At 33.0% G+C, this 19,738-nt stretch overlaps 1 protein-coding gene across 2 annotated transcripts in view; it reads right to left on the bottom strand.

Moving 5' to 3' along the window:
• Positions 1-1,175: 1,175 nt before the first annotated feature.
• The window catches only part of LOC136026396 (GRAM domain-containing protein 4-like), a 107,000-nt gene continuing 88,437 nt past the window's right edge, over positions 1,176-19,738 (bottom strand). Inside the window, exons 8-9 of one of the 2 annotated variants that reach the window (XM_065702950.1) lie at positions 5,822-5,972; positions 1,176-1,368 (exon numbers count right to left, since the gene is read on the bottom strand). In XM_065702950.1, coding sequence (XP_065559022.1) covers positions 1,225-1,368; positions 5,822-5,972 — 295 coding nt within the window. In that variant the 3' untranslated portion in view covers positions 1,176-1,224. The remainder of the gene's footprint in view (positions 1,369-5,821; positions 5,973-19,738) is intronic. The other variant, XM_065702951.1, reaches the window with a different exon arrangement.

The following is a 19,738-nucleotide window of genomic DNA, read 5'->3' as shown; positions in this document are numbered from 1 at the left end:
CCATCCCCCGAGCAGGAACTCTGGCTACGGCCTTGTTCACAGGCCTTAGAAATTCATAGTGGAATCACTGCTCTTCAGCAGTCATGATGGTTGTCTTAACCGCAAAGGATGTTATGTAGAACCGAGGGAATATTAGAACCGCAATGTGTCGACGCAAATCAGTAATAAAATCGGAAGAACCTTGTCATTTAGTGAACGGACTGTAATACATAAGCGCTGTAATTATATCTAAGATAAGTTTTTTTAGATATAATTATATTAGATATAATTAGATATAATAACCCCTTTTCTCAACGTGCTGTTATAAAAAATTTAAATGTAAAATGTAGGTGATCGTGGGATAAGCCTTATTTTTGTTATCGCCTTGAACATAGTATTTGAAATGAAAGTAAAGAACGACCGCAACAAAAAACTTGATTAACTTAATACCAATTGAAATTGGACCTTCCAAGAGTTTTACTGATGCTACAAACCCTACCTTTATGTAACTGGTACTAATTCTGTCAAGCGAATCGTAGACCTTTAGTTTAAAGAGCAAGTATTTTTTTTCATTTCGCCATAACATGAATGTCCCTGAAATAATAATTACTATGATAGTATTCCAAAGTTATGCCTTCCGCTTTGTGTGAACTTCCTGGTGATTCATATTTCCATCGAAAATATTCTATTGAGTATAAAGCCAGTACTCTCGCTTAATCTAAAATGTTGTTTAAAATTTTGTGCGAAATCTTCCCGATCAGTTACTGATCAATTGGAATTGCGTATCTTTAATCCTAATTTCCTTCATTCAAAGCCATGTGATTTGGCCTCAGCCATGATCGGTTGTTTTTTTTTTTCAGTCAAACTGCGATGGTTTGATCATCTCTTACGCTGCTACCTAGTTTTGCTGCAATAATACTATGCGGTTTTGATCCATCATTCACTGAGTGAAAGAGACAACTTTTTACTGTTAGTAGGTCTGGAGACAGATTCTTATAGAAAAGGTTAATGACCTCCCTCCTCTGCCAGCCAGCTGGCACAAGCATAAGTAAGTGGTTTTAATGGACTAGTGTCCTCCTGTGTCGCAAACCCAAATCATAAAGTGACTTTGCAGTATATAGATGCTATGAAGAACATTTAAATTATGATTAGGCTTATGCACTTTTTCCTTAGACAAGTAGTCTTTTAATTAAATGTAGCTAAATTTGTTTTTTTATTCTAAAACTGTCTATAAAATTGAGGATATTAAATAGTCTTCTTTGTCACTTTTACTGTGTGACCTTGATCTTTACCGACATTGGTTCCAGGTATTTCACCACTCTTGGATGTAGCTTTTTCGAGTTCTTGGTAGACTTCATCTCGATTTGAAATGCCACCGAATGTCAGTACCTGAAAATAATTAAATAAATTTTTGATCGAGGAGTAAGCTTGACACTTGCTCGTCAATAAAAAAATATACCCAGAATTTTTTTAGGGGGTGAGAGGTGGAGTTTACAGAACAAAGCTTAAAAAAACAGAAAAATTGTTTACAATCATTTTTCTATTTTACGAGTAGGATGAAACTTTGGAGTGTTAAAACCCCCATAAAAAACCCCCTCTTGGATACGACCTTAGTACGCGCAGAAAATTTTTCTGGTGGAATGTGCTCGGATAGGCGAAATTTTTCCAGGAGAGGGTATAAACGATTGTTGTTTGCAACTATGTTATATTTAAATCAGCATTTTGTTTGAAATGTTAATTCAGCTATTTGATCATAATTTTAGGCTTTCCTTTTCATGTGGATACCTTTAAAATTGCAATGGCCAATAGAATTTCAGCCAAATTTTTTAGGAAATTCTTGAAAATTTTGTTATGGAAATAACATTATTAATGCAAGGATACAAAAATTTTGCTTGTTTTGATTATCTAACAATTTCTGCCAATACTTTCTTCTCATTGGTTTCTGACAAATGCAAAAACCGAGGCGAAGAAGAAATAACTGGGAAATTCGAAGCGCGTAATACGAATTCTCACTTGAATTCACATACATCTACCACTATCAGCGGAACTGAAGTTATATACAGGTGCATCGACACTCAAAGACTTTAAGCTCTATAACTTCGAGTTGAATTTGCTCAATATATGCCAAAAGACAAAGTCATGGCACATGAGCTAGAAGTCACGTAATCTAATCGTTTAGGTTGTGAAACATCCTGTAATCTTGCCTCGGTATACTACGCAGCATGCACGAATTGATGTCTAAGCTTTATGTTTTCTTTATGCTCTATTCTTTGCGTAAGGGAGGGAGCAACTCGATTTTCTCCATGCATTTATTGGATCTTCAAAACGTTTCAACTGCACTTGAGATGGTATTTCTAGATGGTTAATTTTTAGCTGAAAGTATTGTGCTAAGAATGTATGTTGCTCTCAAAGGGCTTAAAAGTAAGTGACGTAAGGAGAGAAATAATTCATGGAAAACGAGATAAAAGCAACGAAAAGTTGTATGAAAAGGAATTCAATAATATTAATCTTTATCCCCTTTTTTCGGGTTTTATTTTTGAAAAGTACTTTGAGAAAAAGGGAACATTATCTAAGAAAAGACAAGGTAATTTGTCCTGGCTTTATATTCTCTGTCTTTATACTTTTATTCTTCTTATATTTTTAATGCATGTGATGGCAAGGAAACAAGCATTTATAATTTGTAAAAATTGAAAATAGTTTTTTGAAGGTTTGGTGACTGAACAATGAAAGAATAGAAAAATCAAGTGGTCAAGATGAACAACAACATGGACCTTAATGGATGTGTTTGTTTGTTTTTTTTCCTATAGAGGAACAGGAGTGTATATATTTCCCAGAGCATAATGGTCTCAAGGCGTTTTATTTGCCCCTTGTCCTCTCCTATGGGCACTCTTGGAGAGCAAAGAACATTGTTCAAAACAGTGCTCTGGCGGAAAATAAGATCGAAAATTGGATTAATGCTCCATTTTCTTTCTTTCTTTTTTCTCTCAGGCCGTGGATCCTTTTCACACTTCCTAAGGTATTGTATCCAATGATCTGTTTTTGTCGTGAAGATTTTCTTCACTTAGGAACATAGTTTCTATCCACGCTAAAGAGCAATTTAATGAGATGCTGTGAAAGCTTTATCAATTGCTAAGGGTTTTTTCTACTCTCAAACCAAAATGCTTCGTTTATATTTTCATTCTAACAGGTGTTATTGACTGACGTTGCATTTTTTCGAGCAGAAATTCATTCCATATATACAAAAATGAGCTTACAAAAGTGAGATAAGCTTAATTTTCTTGCGAAAAACAGTGATCAAACTGAAGGTCACAAACATTATTCTGGAAATCCTTATGTTCGCCCTTCAATTGGGGAATAAGGTGTACATTCCAAGTCCCCGTGACAGAAGGAACACATTTATGAAATATTGAATTTGATCAGTTCAGCTGTTCTTGAGATAGCCTCTTTAGCCCTATTGAAAGGGCAATATTTTTCGTTTTAATGCTTTGCTTTATCCTTTTTTTGCTAATGATAGCGAATACTTTCTTATGAAAAAGAGAAAAAAAATAGCTATCTGTGTTTTAGTTGTTGGAAAACAGTTGACTTACAAATATATTAAAAACCATATCTGCTAGGGAGTTTTTCCTTGAGAGTCTATGGATCTTTCGCATCTTGTGGAAGACGAGTAGTTTAGGGTTACATGCTTGTCATATTTTATTGTTTTACTGCAAAAAACTGCAAGCATTATATTTCCAGTTTTTTTATCTACCTTATTGTATCTAAAGCTAAAACAAAGAGACAGAGAAAGAAAAAAGGAAAACCTACTGCTGTTCGTATTAAGTGACAGAAATAGATGGCAGTAACGTGAAAGTGTTGTTGAAATTAATTAGAGGAATCATTGTTTTTTTTATCGCTGAATCCGTTTTATAAGTCATACCCTCTGTAGATCACCAGTTATCGTACAAACAGCATACGTCCTTGGGCATGGGAGTGCCAGTCTAGGAGAATTGTTTCTGTTAAAGGATGAAAAAATTCGCTTTTTTTGCAACTTCGACATAGATTATCCTTTCGTTTTCTTTTCGTATTTGCCAAACTTTACAATCCGTTTGTTCGAGAATTCATTGGCAATTTAAGTTTACTTGAGAATAATTATGGTTTCAAAAAGTGCGGTTGAAAAATAATAGTGCATAGAAGTGTTTCATTTAGGCCTATTTTTTTTTTCATAAAATTGTAACTCGATAACTATTTACATAAAGCAAAGTTTTCGTTATATTGAAATTATTGAAGTATTCTTAGACTCATAGCTTAGAATGTAGACATTATAAACTATATGAATGTCTATTAGAATGTATAAACATGGCTACTATAGAAATGGCACCAGCAATCAACTTAAATTCAGGCGTGCTTGAACATTTGGGGTATCCTTAAAGCATAATATTATGTTCAGTAGCAATTCTGCTTATTGCTATACTGCTGCCAGATCATAATTAATCCTGTTTTATATTTTGTTTGTTACTTATCGGTTATATAATAGACACTATAAAATTTCGACACAAGAAACTATAGCAATGGTTAGTTTACGCATATAATATATGCTATGCTTTACCCCCATCCCCCCGGCCCCTAGTGTGCCAATATATAGCCCAAATTTGTTTCTAAACTATTATAAATTCATCATATTTTATTTCATTTCATTAGCATTAATCGAACTTCACTTCCCGAGTGTCTATTATATAACCGATAAGTACCGTTTTATTTTTTGAATTTCAGAAAAAGAATGCTGCTTTCGAAGTTCTCAAAATGTCCTATTATATAGCTAAAAAAGAACCAGCTTAACTCTCTGTCGTACATTAGTCAGCAACAAGCGTTCACTTTTAGAACAGTTCACTTTTTCGCTTTTATACCCACTTTTATTAAGTATATGAACATATTAAGATTTAATCTTATATTATTAAAGGAGCAATAATTTTAAATATGTATATTTATCTTCATATTTTTTCTCAGAGACGGCACTATGATTTTTCTGAAAAAGGCATACAAACATTTTCTGTTGCAAAAGAATGATCTAGATAGGCCACAATTTTGGGATTTTTTTTTCTTTCTCTTAGCCCCCTAATATTTTCATAAATCGTCTGTTGACTGAAACTAGAAACCCCCTGAAGGTGGAGGGCCTTGAGAGTAGAAGGATTTTCAAGACGCAATTTGTTTTGCCGACAAATGAGTTGATTCCGAGCTTTTAGAGAAAGACATTGCTCGTTATTGTAAGATCGTTCGTTTTCTGGATTGAAAAAAAACAAACAAACAATTTAGATAGGTCACAACCTTAGGAAAATCTCTTTATGGACTTAATTCATTTTGGAAAAAGATTATTTCATAAGAATGATCATTAAAATACCCGGACGCCAATGCCGTAATGGTTTTACTTCCCATATTGAATAAAACAAAATGAAGTTAAGGTGTTTTATGAAAAATATTAAATAAAACTATCTTTCTTTTCACTGGGCAAAGTTTGGTTTCCTAAAACTAATAGCCAAAACACTTTGTTGTTTCTTATATTCAGGAAAATCAAATTACGTTACACTTGAAATAGTTATTGAACCGTGAATTGTAAAATATCATTAATCCTTTTTTGTATAACCCTGAATTTGCTAAGCCCCACTTTGGTATGAAAGTAAGCAAGATACTTTAATCAGTAACCAAAAGCCTCTGTTAGACTGAGTGACTTTTTAATTTAGCTAATGCTTCATTTGACATAAGAGTAAGATAACGCTAAACTACTACGTTATATTCTGACAGTTTGTTGTTGCGTAACCGTTTCGTTATCAATCCCACTTGCCACATATTCACCGATCAAGTTTCTTACTTTATTTGGTTCCTTTGTTGAAATTTCAATGACCATCCCTCCTCCAGGAATCCAAGGATACTGATTACCTTTCTCGAGTTGAAATATGGAAGATAATGGAATCACAATGTTCTTTTCAGGGTGAGATTTGCTTTTCTCGAAACAAAGATGCCTGGAAATAATCCATTAGGGAAAATTGAAAACACAATTACTTCTACACCAATATTACTTCTAAATCAAACGTTGAACTAACTGCCCACATTCAGCCCATATGCATATTTATTTTCGCTTCACACGTATATATATATATATATATATATATATATATATATATATATATATATAATATACTAGCTGTTGGGGTGGCGCTTCGCGCCACCCCAACACCTAGTTGGTGGGGGCGCTTCGCGCCCCCCCCCAAGCCCCCCCGCGCGCGTAAGTCGTTACGCGCCATAATAGTTACGCGCCATTGTAGTTGTGTCCCTATGTCCCACCTGTGAATATAGATATATATATATATATATATATATATATATATATATATATATATATATATATATATATATATATATATATATATATATATATATATATATATATATATATATATATATATATATATATATATATATATATATATATATATATATATATATGGTTTTAACTACGTAAAACTTGCGAATATACAACATTCTTTGCTGTCCCATTGTCTTTGCATATAAATAGATTGTCAGGTTTACCGACTCTTGAACATGCAACATATAATGGTCCATGGGAAAACAATCTGTATTCAGATCTATACCTCATGATTCTAATGATTGCCCTTGAGCTTTGTTGATGGTGATTGCTAATCGACCATTCCCTGTCCCGGTGTCCCGGTCGTCATTTATATCCCCCTGTTTCCCCCGGTGTCCCCGTTGTAGTTGTGTCCCTGTGTCCCGGTCGTCATTTATATTCCCTGTGTCCCGGTCGTCATTTGTATCCCGGTGTACCGGTCTGTATATACATTCGTTTTTTAATTTTGTTTTTCTCCTTTATTTTTTTCCTTTTTTTCTTTTTTAGTTTATTTAGATTTTTAGATTTTTTAGTTTTTTTATTAGTTTTTAGTTTTTTTTTCTTTTTTTTGTAGTTTTTACCTTCTTTTTAGTTTTGTTAGTTTTTTTTATTACTTATGTCCTGGTCGTCATTTATACTCCCTGTGTCCCGGTGCTTTGTTGATTGCTAATCGAACATTCCTTTTGTCCTGGTCGCTTTCTCTTTGAGTGTCGTCATTTATTTTTTTCTTTTTTAGTTCTTTTAGTTTTTACCTTTTTTAGTTTTTTTTAGTTTTTTCCTTTTTTTCTTTTTAGTTTTTTATTGGTTTTTACCTTTATTTTAGCTTATTTTTCAGTTTTTTCCTTTTTTTTAGTTTTTTTTTATTTTTTATTTTTTTTAGTTTTTTACCTTTTTTTAGTTTTTTTAGTTTTTTTAGTTTTTTTAGTTTTTTAGCTTTTTTACTTTTTTTATTATTTTTTAGTTTTTTTTTGTAGTTTTTGCCTTTTTTTAGTTTTTTCAGTTTTTTTTTTAGTTTTTTATTGGTTTTTACCTTTATTTTAGCTTATTTTTCAGTTTTTTCCTTTTTTTTAGTTTTTTTTTTAGTTTTTAGTTTTTTTAGCTTTTTACCTTTTTTTAGTTTTTTTAGTTTTTTTAGTTTTTTAGCTTTTTTATTTTTTTTATTAGTTTTTAGTTTTTTTGTAGTTTTTGCCTTTTTTTAGTTTTTTTAGTTTTTTAGCTTTTTTATTAGTTTTTAGTTTTTTTGTAGTTTTTGCCTTTTTTTAGTTTTTTTCTTTTTAGTTTTTTTGTAGTTTTTACCTTCTTTTTAGTTTTGTTAGTTTTTTTTTTTTACTTATGTCCTGGTCGTCATTTATACTCCCTGTGTCCCGGTGCTTTGTTGATTGCTAATCGAACATTCCTTTTGTCCTGGTCGCTTTCTCTTTGAGTGTCGTCATTTATTTTTTTCTTTTTTAGTTCTTTTAGTTTTCACCTTTTTTAGTTTTTTTTAGTTTTTTAGATGAAAATTTTTTTTAGTTTTTTCTTTTTTTCTTTTTAGTTTTTTATTGGTTTTTACCTTTATTTTAGCTTATTTTTCAGTTTTTTCCTTTTTTTTATTTTTTTTTTATTTTTTATTTTTTTTTAGTTTTTTACCTTTTTTTAGTTTTTTTAGTTTTTTTAGTTTTTTAGCTTTTTTACTTTTTTTATTAGTTTTCAGTTTTTTTTTGTAGTTTTTGCCTTTTTTTTAGTTTTTTCAGTTTTTTTTTTTAGTTTTTTATTGGTTTTTACCTTTATTTTAGCTTATTTTTCAGTTTTTCCTTTTTTTTAGTTTTTTTTAGTTTTTAGTTTTTTTAGTTTTTTACCTTTTTTTAGTTTTTTTAGTTTTTTTAGTTTTTTAGCTTTTTTATTTTTTTTATTAGTTTTTAGTTTTTTTGTAGTTTTTGCCTTTTTTTTATATATATATATATATATATATATATATATATATATATATATATATATATATATATATATATATATATATACATAGGACCCCTCAAAACGGTCCATTTTGGCCCACATCTATTCATTTCGATCTTACAGGAGAATGTTTATGGGTTTTCTACTTATTTAACCTTATACTAGAAGCATAAGAGCCTTAGAATTATTTCACAGACAGAATTGTTTCACAGACAGAATTTCTTGCAATAGGCAATATTCGTAAATTGCAGCACTGAGCAAACGGTCCAAAATGGACCGTTTTTGAGGGGTACTTTTTGTCTTGAATAAAATTTCAAAAACACAATAAGCTGCATTTTTAGTCCAATATATGTTAAATATATACATAAGTATTATACGTTATATATATATATATATATATATATATATATATATATATATATATATATATATATATATATATATATATATATATATATATATATATATATATATATATATATATATATATATATATATATATATATATATATATATATATATATATATATATATATATATATATATATATATATATATATATGTATATATATGTAACGTATAATACTTATGTATATATTTAACATATATTGGACTAAAAATGCAGCTTATTGTGTTTTTGAAATTTTATTCAAGACAAAAAGTAACACTCGAAGTGAAATTTGTGTAAAAAATAAGGATGCATGGTTTTATACTTAAGGAAGTTTAATGAAGTGGTCATAAAGGAAGTTGGCAATTTTTTCTTCCTCAGAGTTTAACTTGAGTATGCAGTGTTTAATGCTTTAGGAATTTTATCCAAAATAATAATCAATATTTGGTAAGAATTGTGCAAAAACGCAATTATATATAATGCAGTATTTCATAGTTTCAGGGGGATTCGTTCTATTTCTTGGATGGTGTCCAAATGCTTAACATCTCCCTACTAGAATATTGATTTTTATTGACCTCTGGGAATGTTTGCTAAGATGAATGAAACCCTTAGGAATGGAATCTACTTCTCAAATATGTGCCGAAAAAGATATTTCAGTCACATACTTCAACTTTCTCAACATATACTTGTAGAACATCATAAGATAACATGTCTCTGCATAACAAAAGCTCAAATTCGGTTTATAATCCCTTGCTCAAATTGTAGGAACATCCTTACTAGGACCAACTTTGTAAGTAAAGCACGGCCAAGTTGACATACATCAATTGTTTCGAAAATAAGACAGTTTTCACTTTAAAGCCTTACTAATAGGGAAGAAGTGCAGTTAAGAACTAGAAAATATCTTTCAAGACTATGGTTTTACCTCTCAAAGTTTCTTTAGCCTAATTTAACTACTTTTCAAAATAGGAAAAAAACAACTTCAAATAGAATTTTTTCGAATATCTCACTGAAGTTCTCACGTGAAAGAGAACTATTCGGGCTCCGAGGTGCACCACCATGGGCGTAACTCCAGTATTTTCCTAGGGGGTGGGGTAAGGGAGGTAGCTATTGAAGTAGGTGCTATTCAAGCAGTAGTGAAGAAAAGAAAGAATTTAACAAACACGCTAATTGGTGAATTTAAAAATCTTATGCAATACATTGAAAAAACTAACATACATTAAACAATCATAAATATAAGTGCTAGTGCTTGGCTTTTACTAAAATTGTCAGCAATAAGCTGCTGCAGATGGCAGTTGTATAGCTTAAACAAGCTTTCGGGTGGGCAAAGGTGAATGTCGTATACGCTCTGCTTTTTTCAGCCTGATTCGCCACTAATACTGCAGTACATATCCCACCTCGAGTTCCCACAACCTCACGCTCAGCACAGGACGCTCAAACGCATAATTGAACCAAGTTCTATACAAATAGCCTCGGGTATCACGTTATTCATTTGCTCGTAATTTTGAATGGATTGTTACTCTAACAGATTTAATTTGTTATCCTAAACTTTTAATATACTTGATTTCTTTAAATATAATTTATAATCTTTTACTAAATTGATTTGTTTAGGGGTTCCCTGATTTATATTAATAAACACCATTGACATCAGCGGGCCACATAAAGCTGAAATAAAAATCATAGGCAGAACAATAGTGCTGTCTTAGTAATAATACAGGAGATAAGTCGAACTATTACCACATATTATATAACAATATATTGTGGCATATTCCCCACATTTGAAATAGCGACCGTATTTCAATTTGAAAGTATTCGAAAAATAAAGTTATTAACTTAACCGTCGGGCATTGTTTGACAAAGAACATCAGAAAATGTCAACAATTCTTGGCATTATTGTGGCAGAAATCTTAATTGAATTAAAAATTGACAGGGATGCCAATTGAAATGGAAAATTGACCCATAGAATTTGAAAATCACCTTCCCTTTGTATCTTTGTTTAAAAAACCAAATTTTATAAAAATTACACAAAAGTTTTCTTCTGTAAATCAGGGTATGGGGGGCCTAAGTTTCCGTAGGGGGGTTATAATAGACATCGTTTTTATGTATATAATTCCCATCACAAGCAAACTCTCCTAGATCTGCGTGATAAAACTGATAACAATAGAAAAAGATAATATACTGGTACCGCTTATACGTGCACACAAACATTTCAAATTGTGAGAAAAATATACATATTTTGTTTAAATTTACTTTAATGTACTCTCATCAGAGATTTCTCGGCAGCATGCTGATGCAGAGATAATGCAGAGATGTCACAGAAATAATGCTGGCGTTGCATGAAATGCGACTAATTTCAGTCAAAATTCCTAGCACATTTATGGCAATTCTTTTTTTGGAGCTGGCTAAAGGAAATATTTATAAAAACGAAAATAGCAAGAAGTCAGCATGGTTTTATGCATATAGGCAGATTTTCATTTATGGCTTAGAAGGTGAGTCTGAAACGTAAGGAGTAGGACGTTATGAGCGCTAATTAGACATTTCAGTGACAAATAAGAAACACGAAATTTCAATTAAATCTGAAAATAAGAATTAAAACAATCAAATGATTCATAGAGTGGATCCCCCTCTACCAATCCTTGAACAAACTGCAACCGATTTGACGTGTCTAGTTATAGTGCGAATATCATTATAAAATTTACTAAGTCTTATTTTCTTCTTCAATGATTTCTTTTCCATTGACGAAATTTTATTCACTGTAAGTCTATCTTTTTATTCTTGAATGACGCTATTTCTGTCCTATTTTTAGAAGAATAGGGTGCATTCATTTCCATTTTTGGAAGTTTTAAAACAAGAGAATCTAATCTTGAACTGATAGATTTTAGGAAGTAAAAGCACATTAAATATCAAGGGAAAAAATTGACAAAAGTAAATGTGATGAAACACGAAGCGTATAACATTTTTCAACTTTGATATTAACTAGGCTCAAATTTTTAGTTGGTGATAAGGCTTCAAAGATAGTGTATTTGGAAAAATATTAATGTGGGATATATTATGAAGTGTAATGGATCCCTATTTTTCTTGTTTTTTTTAATGTTAAAAACAAGCAAGAACTAATTAAGAAAAAATTATCTGTTTAAAGTGAAGATCAAAACTTAACACCTTAAACAAGCAACAGTTTCAAACTTACTTAATAAAGTATAGTTTTTTTTCCAAATTATTGGAGGGTAGCAACTCCCCCGCTCTCAACGACTCCACTATGCAACGACAGTGATGGAAAGGCTGGAGAGAGGAAGATAGTGGGAACTTATCTTTGAGGCCTATGTCCCTTTGTCCTCAGATCTATTTCAAAACAAAAAAAGTTCATTTTATGAAATCCTTTCTGTCTTTGTCGAGCGCCGATGGTGTTGTGCTTGTCTTTTGATCTAACTCTAACAAAACTCTAAAAACGGAATTTTGACGCTAATAGATACATCAAACAAAATCAGATTTATGCTGATTTTAAATACATAAGTTTTATTGAATTTAGTCTTTACCATCAAAAGTTACGAGCCTAAGAAAATTTGCCTTATCTTGGAAAATAGGGCGAAACACTCCCTAAAAATCATAGAATCTTAACGAAAATCACATCGTTGTATTCAGCGTATCATAAAACCCCACTGTAGAAGTTTGAAGCTCCTATCTACAAAAATATAAATTTCGTATTTTTGCTAGAAAACCGATCTTGGGTGCGTGTTTATTTTTTTCTTTTCCCCAGGGGTGATCGTACCGACCCAGTGTTCCTAGACTGTCGGTTCTAGTGCCCTTTTCAAGTGACCAAAAAAATTGAAGGGCACCTAGGCCCCCGCCCACGCTCATTTTTTCCCAAAATCCACGGATCAAAATTTCGAGATAGCCATTTTGTTCAACATAGTCGAAAAACCTAATAGCTATGTCTTTGGGGACAACTTACTCCCTCACAGTCCTCGGAAAAGGGGCCACGAGTTACAAAGTTTAACCATTGTTTACACATAGTAGGCCTAATGGTTATTGGGAAGTGTACAGACATTTTCAGGGGGATTTTTTTGGTTGAGGGGGGGGGGGGTTGATGGGAGGGGCTTACGTTGGAGGATCGGTCCATGGAAGAATTTCTCATGGGGGAAGAAAATGTCCATGAAGGGAACACGGGATTTTCTAATATTAATTAAAACAAAAAACAATGAAAAAATAAATATGAAAAAGTTTTTTCAATTGAAAGTGAGGAGAAAAATTAAAACTTAAAACGAACAGAAATTATTAAGCATATAAGGGGTTCACCTCCTCTTAAATACCTCGGTCTTTACGCTAAAGTATTTTTAGTAATTTCAACTATTTATTCTGCGGCCTTTGTGATTCAGGGGTCATACTTAAAGAATTGGGATAAAATTTAAGCTATTGTGTAAAGAGTGAGGTATTAACAAGGGAGGAAACCCCCCTGATACACGTAATAATGGTATACGAATATAAAAGTTTGTTACGTAAGTTAACTCGTAAGTTACGTGTATTTTTGACTAATAAAAGCGTTCGTAAGAAATTATAAGTTCTAGCTACCTTTTTAAGTGACCAAACGATTGGAGGGCAACTAGGTCTCGTCCCCCACCTCATTTTTCTCAAAATCGTCCGATAAAACCAAGAGAGAGCCATTTAGCCAAAAAAAATATGCAAATTTCATTTTAATTATTCATGTGCGGAGGGCCAAAATAAAAATTAAATAAAATTCCTCGGCACGCTTTCTTTTCTTACTTTCTCTATTAGCCGCAAGCCTTTTGGCACTAGCTCTCTGAGCAGCTTCCTCGGCTGTTTCTTCTTAATGACGTCATATACAGTTGACAAACTTTGACGTCAGTCGACAAACAAATATGACGTCAGTCGACAGTCGACAAAAATGACGTCAGTACACAAACAACTTATATATATATATATATATATATATATATATATATATATATATATATATATATATATATATATATATATATATATATATATATATATATATATATATATATGTATATATATGTATATATATATATAGATATTTTCTTTTCCTGTTATTGCAGCATTGAAAATGACAATAAAATTACAGTGAAATAAAATCTTGAACTGATGATCTTTCAACAATTCATCAAACATTCAGTTTGATTTTAATTGTACTTTTTAAGACTGTTCAAGACACATGTAGTTTTCAGTAAAGCGCCAATGTCGCAGTAAGTTTTAGACTTTTACAGTGAAAGAAGGAGGCAAAACCCAAACTCTTCTTTGTAGAGATTTTTGTTCGTTTCAAGCTGGATTTGCATATTCAATTTAAGTTTCACTCGTTTTAAGATTTATTTACTCATTTATATTAGTAACTATTGTTTGTTTGTTTGCTATGACTGTTTATTGATTTTCTGTTCATTTTGGTTTCATTTTTCCTCAATAGCAAATATTTTTGTCCGTTTTAAGCTTGATTTGCATATGCAACATTTGCATATCAAGCTTTACTCGTTTTGAGAATTATTTATTAATTTATGTTAGTACCTGTTGAATGTTTTTCTGCTATGATTGTTTATTCAATTTCTGTTCATTTTGGGTTTCATATATTCTTTAATAGTAATTTCTGTTTGTTTTGAATTTGAGTTATTGTAGGTTTCTATTTCTTCTGATATTAAGTTTAATATGGCCTTTACTTTTCTGTAGGAAACTTCTTTTTAGGCAGTTTTTTTTTCAAAATTAATGTATTAAAAGGAGGGCACTTTGGTCTAAGAAATTATTAACCTTGGCTGGAAGACTGCCAATCCCAACATAGTTGAAAAAAAAACAAAGGAAGGTAAGAGAATTCCGTCCATAACAACTTTTTTCATCTTAGCCTCCTAGCCTTCCTCACTAGAGTTAATTTATGGATAGGCCCACTTCTTTTTACTGGCTTAATGCGGTACAAAGGTGGTAAGCGAAATAAACCAGGTCTGATGACTTCACTAAATACAAGAGCAAAATCATACATATTTATAATATACTAGCTGGGTCGCCGCCGAGCCCCAGCACGGCACGTGGCAGGCTTCTATATGTGGATTCTCATTGTCCCTTGTGTTCTATTGCAGTTTTTTCAAAGATAGTTGATTATTAAAGCAAGTCCAATTTCTAACAATTACATCTACTAAGCTTCATATCTTCATACTAGCTGGGTCGCCGCCGGGCCCCAGCACGGCACGTGGCAGGCTTCTATATGTGGATTCTCATTGTTCCTTGTGTTCTATTGCAGTTTTTTCAAAGATAGTTGATTATTAAAGCAAGTCCAATTTCTAACAATTATATCTACTAAGCTTCAAAGTTTTGGTTTTCTTATTTAAGGTTTTTGAATTCTTGTAATCCCTTGTTTTTTAGTTTAAATTTTTTTTTATTATTATTTTTCTTTTTTAGTTTTTTCTTTTTTTAGTTTTTTTAGTTTTTTTTCTTATTATTCTTACCTTATTAGTCTGTACCTTTTTTAGTTTTTATTTTTAGTTTTATCTTCTTTTTTTTTGTATTTTATTTTTCTTCTTTATTTTTTAGTTTTTTTTCGGAACGTACCCCAGCAACACATGTGCAAGGTGCTAATTTTTAACTTCGTAAAACTTGCGGATATACAACTGGTAATTCCTCTGGTATATTGTGGTAATTTCTCGACACGCTTTCTTTTTTTACTTTCTCTTTCAGCCGCAAGCCAGGTTTCGCTTTGCTCTTGTAATACATCGACACGCTTTCTTTTGGTAATTTATCTCTGAGTCGCAAGCCTACCCCTCCCCCCTAAAGCAACACGTATGCAAGGTGCTAATTTTCAACTGCTTAAGACTTGTGGATATTTACAACATTCTTCTCAGTCCCATTGTCTGTGCATATAAATAGATTATCCGGTTTACCGACTCTAGAACATGCAACATATAAGGGTGCATGGGAAAAACAACCGGTATTAAGATCTATACCGCTTTTTCTAATGATTACCCTTGAGCTTTGTTAATGGGGATTGCAAATCCTAATCGAATTGGGAATTGCAATCTTTTAAATTGAAAAGGCAGATCCGTTGGAATCATGGGAATGCGAGGAATAAGAACAGCCTCACCCTCAAAAGGCCCTTTCAAGATTGTTGCCTCTATTACGTTTTCCATTGTTGTTTTTACGGCAAGTCACGTGCCATTGCAAAGCTTTGGTGGTTTGATTTTTCGTAACAGTATTATTGGTACGCCTATTTTTAGTTGTAGCACGTGTGGTGGAAACCCTGGGAGATCCAGGGAATTTGAAAATTCAGATGGATAATTAACCGCTAAAATTTGGTTCCAGAACTGTGTCGACTGACTTGTAAACGACTGGCTGGTCTCGAATCTTGGTCAGAATAATATTGTTGATTTCGTGGATGTCTTTATTCTTGGCTGCCAGAATCGCTCGCTCACTTAGCCATTTATGATTTTTATAATTGGTTAGACTATTCAGAGATACCTTGTTAACCAAATAATTTTTTGACGTCACTAGATTACAGAATTCAGAAGGCAGTTGTATACGTCCTGAAATTGAGTCAACTGGGAACATTCCGTTTCCAATTGCCAGCCATTGATTCGAAAATGTTTTATCAGAGTGATCGTTTTGCAATCGGACACGCATATTTATAGTTAATTTTGATGTATTTTCGTGTGCTCATAAATAAGAATTTTCAGGCAAGCATTAATTTCATTCGCAGGTGTCGATCTAGAGGTAATGTTTGCCTGAAATCTCCCGCAAGCAATATTAATGTGCTGCCAAAGGGTTTAGAATTTCCTCGCAAATCTTGCAATGATCACTTGAGAGCCTCGAGCGATTTTTTTGCGCCATCGTGGACTCGTACCAAACAATAAGTTTGCATTGCCGCAATGCTTCACCCATCCCAGGTGATTAGGAAATTTTGCTCGTGAGAGTTTCTGTAGATTGCATATTCAGAGGCGATTTCAAAGAAGAATGAACAGTCCTCCCACCAGGCAGCAACGTTGCGGCTATTCTGGACGACGCAAGGGCCAGCGCTATGTCATTTTTGGATCGAATTGATGCCAGAAGCCATCTAATTAGAAACGTTTTGAGCCCTGTCGCGAAATTCTAGGACCACTGGGTCGGTACGATCACCCATGGAAAAAAAAACAAAAACAAATTAACACGCATCCGTGATTTGTCTTCTGGCAAAAATACAAATTCCACATTTTTGTAGATAGGAGCTTGAAACTTCTATACAGTAGGGTTCTCTGATACGCTAAAACTGATCGTGTGATTTTAATTAAGATTCTATAACTTTTAAAGGGTGTTTCCCCTATTTTCTAAAATAAGGCAAGTTTTCTCAGGTAACTCGTAACTTTTAATGGGTAAGACTAAATCTGGGTAAGAATTACTCCGTAAATGAAAGGGGCTGTTCCCTCCTAAACGCCCCGCTTTTTACACTAAAGTTTGGCCCTTTATCACAACTTTACTTTTTAAAACAATAAAAAACTTTAGCGTAAAGAGCGAGGCGTTAAGGAGGGAACAGCCCCTTTCATATACGTAGTAATTTTTGTTCATTTTAAGTTTTAATCTCGCTCCTTACTTTCAGTTGAAAAAACTGTTTTTGTATTTGATTTCTGAACGTTTTTGAATTAAGATATGGATTGGTTTTGGTTCTCCGCACATGAATAATTAAAACAAATTTGCATATTAATTTTTTTGTGGCTAAATGACTTTCTCATAGTTTTGATCGGACGATTTTGAGAAAAAGGGGTGGGGTAGGAGGCCTATTTTCCCTCCAATTTTTTGGTTACTTAAAAAAGGCAACTAGAACTTTTAATTTTTTACGAACGTTTTTCTTGGTAATAAATATACGTAACTTACGAATTAACTTACGTAACGAGCTTCTATATTTGTATATTTTTATTTCGTATATGAGAGGGTTCGCCCCTCGTCAATACTTTGCTCTTTACACTAAAGCTGAAATTTTATCCCAATTCTTTAAGAATGACCCCTGAATCACAAAGGTCGTAGAATAGATAGTTGAAATTACAAAAAAATACTTCAGTGTAAAGAGCGAGGTATTTAGGAGGAGATGAACCTCCTAATATGTGTAACAAACTTCAAGCGTTTTGCAAGATTTTAGGTCCCCCCCAACTCCCCCATACATCACCGGATCCAGAGCGGATCCGTTCCGTTTATATCAGTCACGTATCTTGGACTTGTTTTTATTCTTCCCACCAAGTTTCACCCTGATCTCTCCGCTTTAAGCGTTTTCCAAGATTTCCACCCCACCCCCACCCCCCAACCCCCCCTTAATGACTCTGGTTCCGGTCGGGATTTAAAGTAAGAGATCTGAGTTACGATGTCCTTCTAAATATGAAATTTCATTAAGATCTGATCAGTTACAAATACCTCATTTTTTCTGATTTTTCCGAATTACTCCCTCCCCCCACAACTCCACCAAAGAGGGTGGATCCAGTCCGGTTATGTCAGTCACGTATCTTGGACATGTTTTTATTCCTCCCACCAAGTTTCATCCTAATCTCTCCGCTTTAAGTGTTTTCCAGGATTTCTTGTCCCCCCCCCCAATGACGCTGGATCCGGTCGGAATTTAAAATGAGAGATCTGAGTTACGAAGTCCTTCTAAATAGGAAATTTCATAAAGATACGATCACTCCTTCGTAAATTAAAATACCTTATTTTTCCTAATTTTTCGTAATTAACCCTCGCCCCACTCCCTCAAATAGAGCGGATCTGTTCCGGTTTTGTCAATCACTTATCCAAGACTTTTGATTATTTTCCCCATCAATTGTCATCCCGATCCCTCCACTCTAAGCGTTTCCCAATATTTTAGGTCCCCTTCCCCCATCTCCCCCATATGTCACCGGATCCAGAGCGGATCCGTTCCGGTTATATCAGTCACGTATCTTGGACTTATTTTTATTCCTCCCACCAAGTTTTATCCTGACCTTTCCGCTTTAAGTGTTTTCCAAGATTTCTAGTTCCTCCCAACACCCCCACCCCCCTAATGACTCTGGATCAAGTCGGGATTTAAAGTAAGAGATCCGAGTTACGAGGTCCTTCTAAATGTGAAATTTCATTAAGTTCCGATCAGTTACAAATACCTCATTTTTTCTGATTTTTCCGAATTACTCCCTCCCCCCAACTCCACCAAAGAGGGTGGATCCAGTCTGGTTATGTCAGTCACGTATCTTGGACATGTTTTTATTCCTCCCACCAAGTTTCATCCTAATCTCTCCGCTTTAAGTGTTTTCCAAGATTTCTTGTCCCCCCCCCCAATGACACTGGATCCGGTCGGAATTTAAAATGAGAGATCTGAGTTACGAGGTCCTTCTAAATATGAAATTTTATTAAGATCCGATCACTCCTTCGTAAGTTAAAAATACCTCATTTTTTCTAATTTTTCAGAATTATATAAATAGAATTATATAAATATTTAGTTTGATTTTAGCAGTCCTTTCCAAAGCTGTTCAAGACAAATATAAGACATAGACAAATATAAGTTTGTTAGTGTAAAGAGTGAGGCGTTGAGGAGCAAACAGCCCCTTTCATATACGGAGTAATTTCTGTTCGTTTTAAGTTTTACTGTCACTCCTTACTTTAAGTTAAAAAAACTTGTTTTTTTATTTATTCCTTAGCAAGACCAACGGCTTAAGTAAACCAAACATGGTTTAAGTAGGCCAAATCAACCTGAAAGGTTTTTGTTTTTGTCAAAAATTAAGACAATTTTCCCTTTAAAGGCTTATTAATAGGGAAGGAGTGCAGTTAACAACAAGAAAATTCGGAAACCAAGAAAAAAGGTCATAGTGTAGTTGTATCATAGCGTATGGTGGATGTGTGCAGCATGATTTTTGTCTCGTGACCTTCGTTCGATTCCAAGTTGGTGCATTTTTTTTACATTTCTCTGCTGCCCTCCTATATATAATCAAGTGACTTTGAATAAGACGAAAGAAAAACACACGATAACAAACCTAATAGAATCTAAATTAACACCCATTTAAGTGTTTTTTTGTTTTTTTTTGCAGTTTCATTAGATACTTCTTTATTTTAAGGATTTTATCCATAAAAAA

The sequence above is a fragment of the Artemia franciscana genome, chromosome 4 (genome assembly GCF_032884065.1).
Source record: "Artemia franciscana chromosome 4, ASM3288406v1, whole genome shotgun sequence".
In the NCBI taxonomy this organism is placed as follows: domain Eukaryota; kingdom Metazoa; phylum Arthropoda; class Branchiopoda; order Anostraca; family Artemiidae; genus Artemia; species Artemia franciscana.
This window is presented reverse-complemented; position numbering and strand designations above follow the sequence as displayed.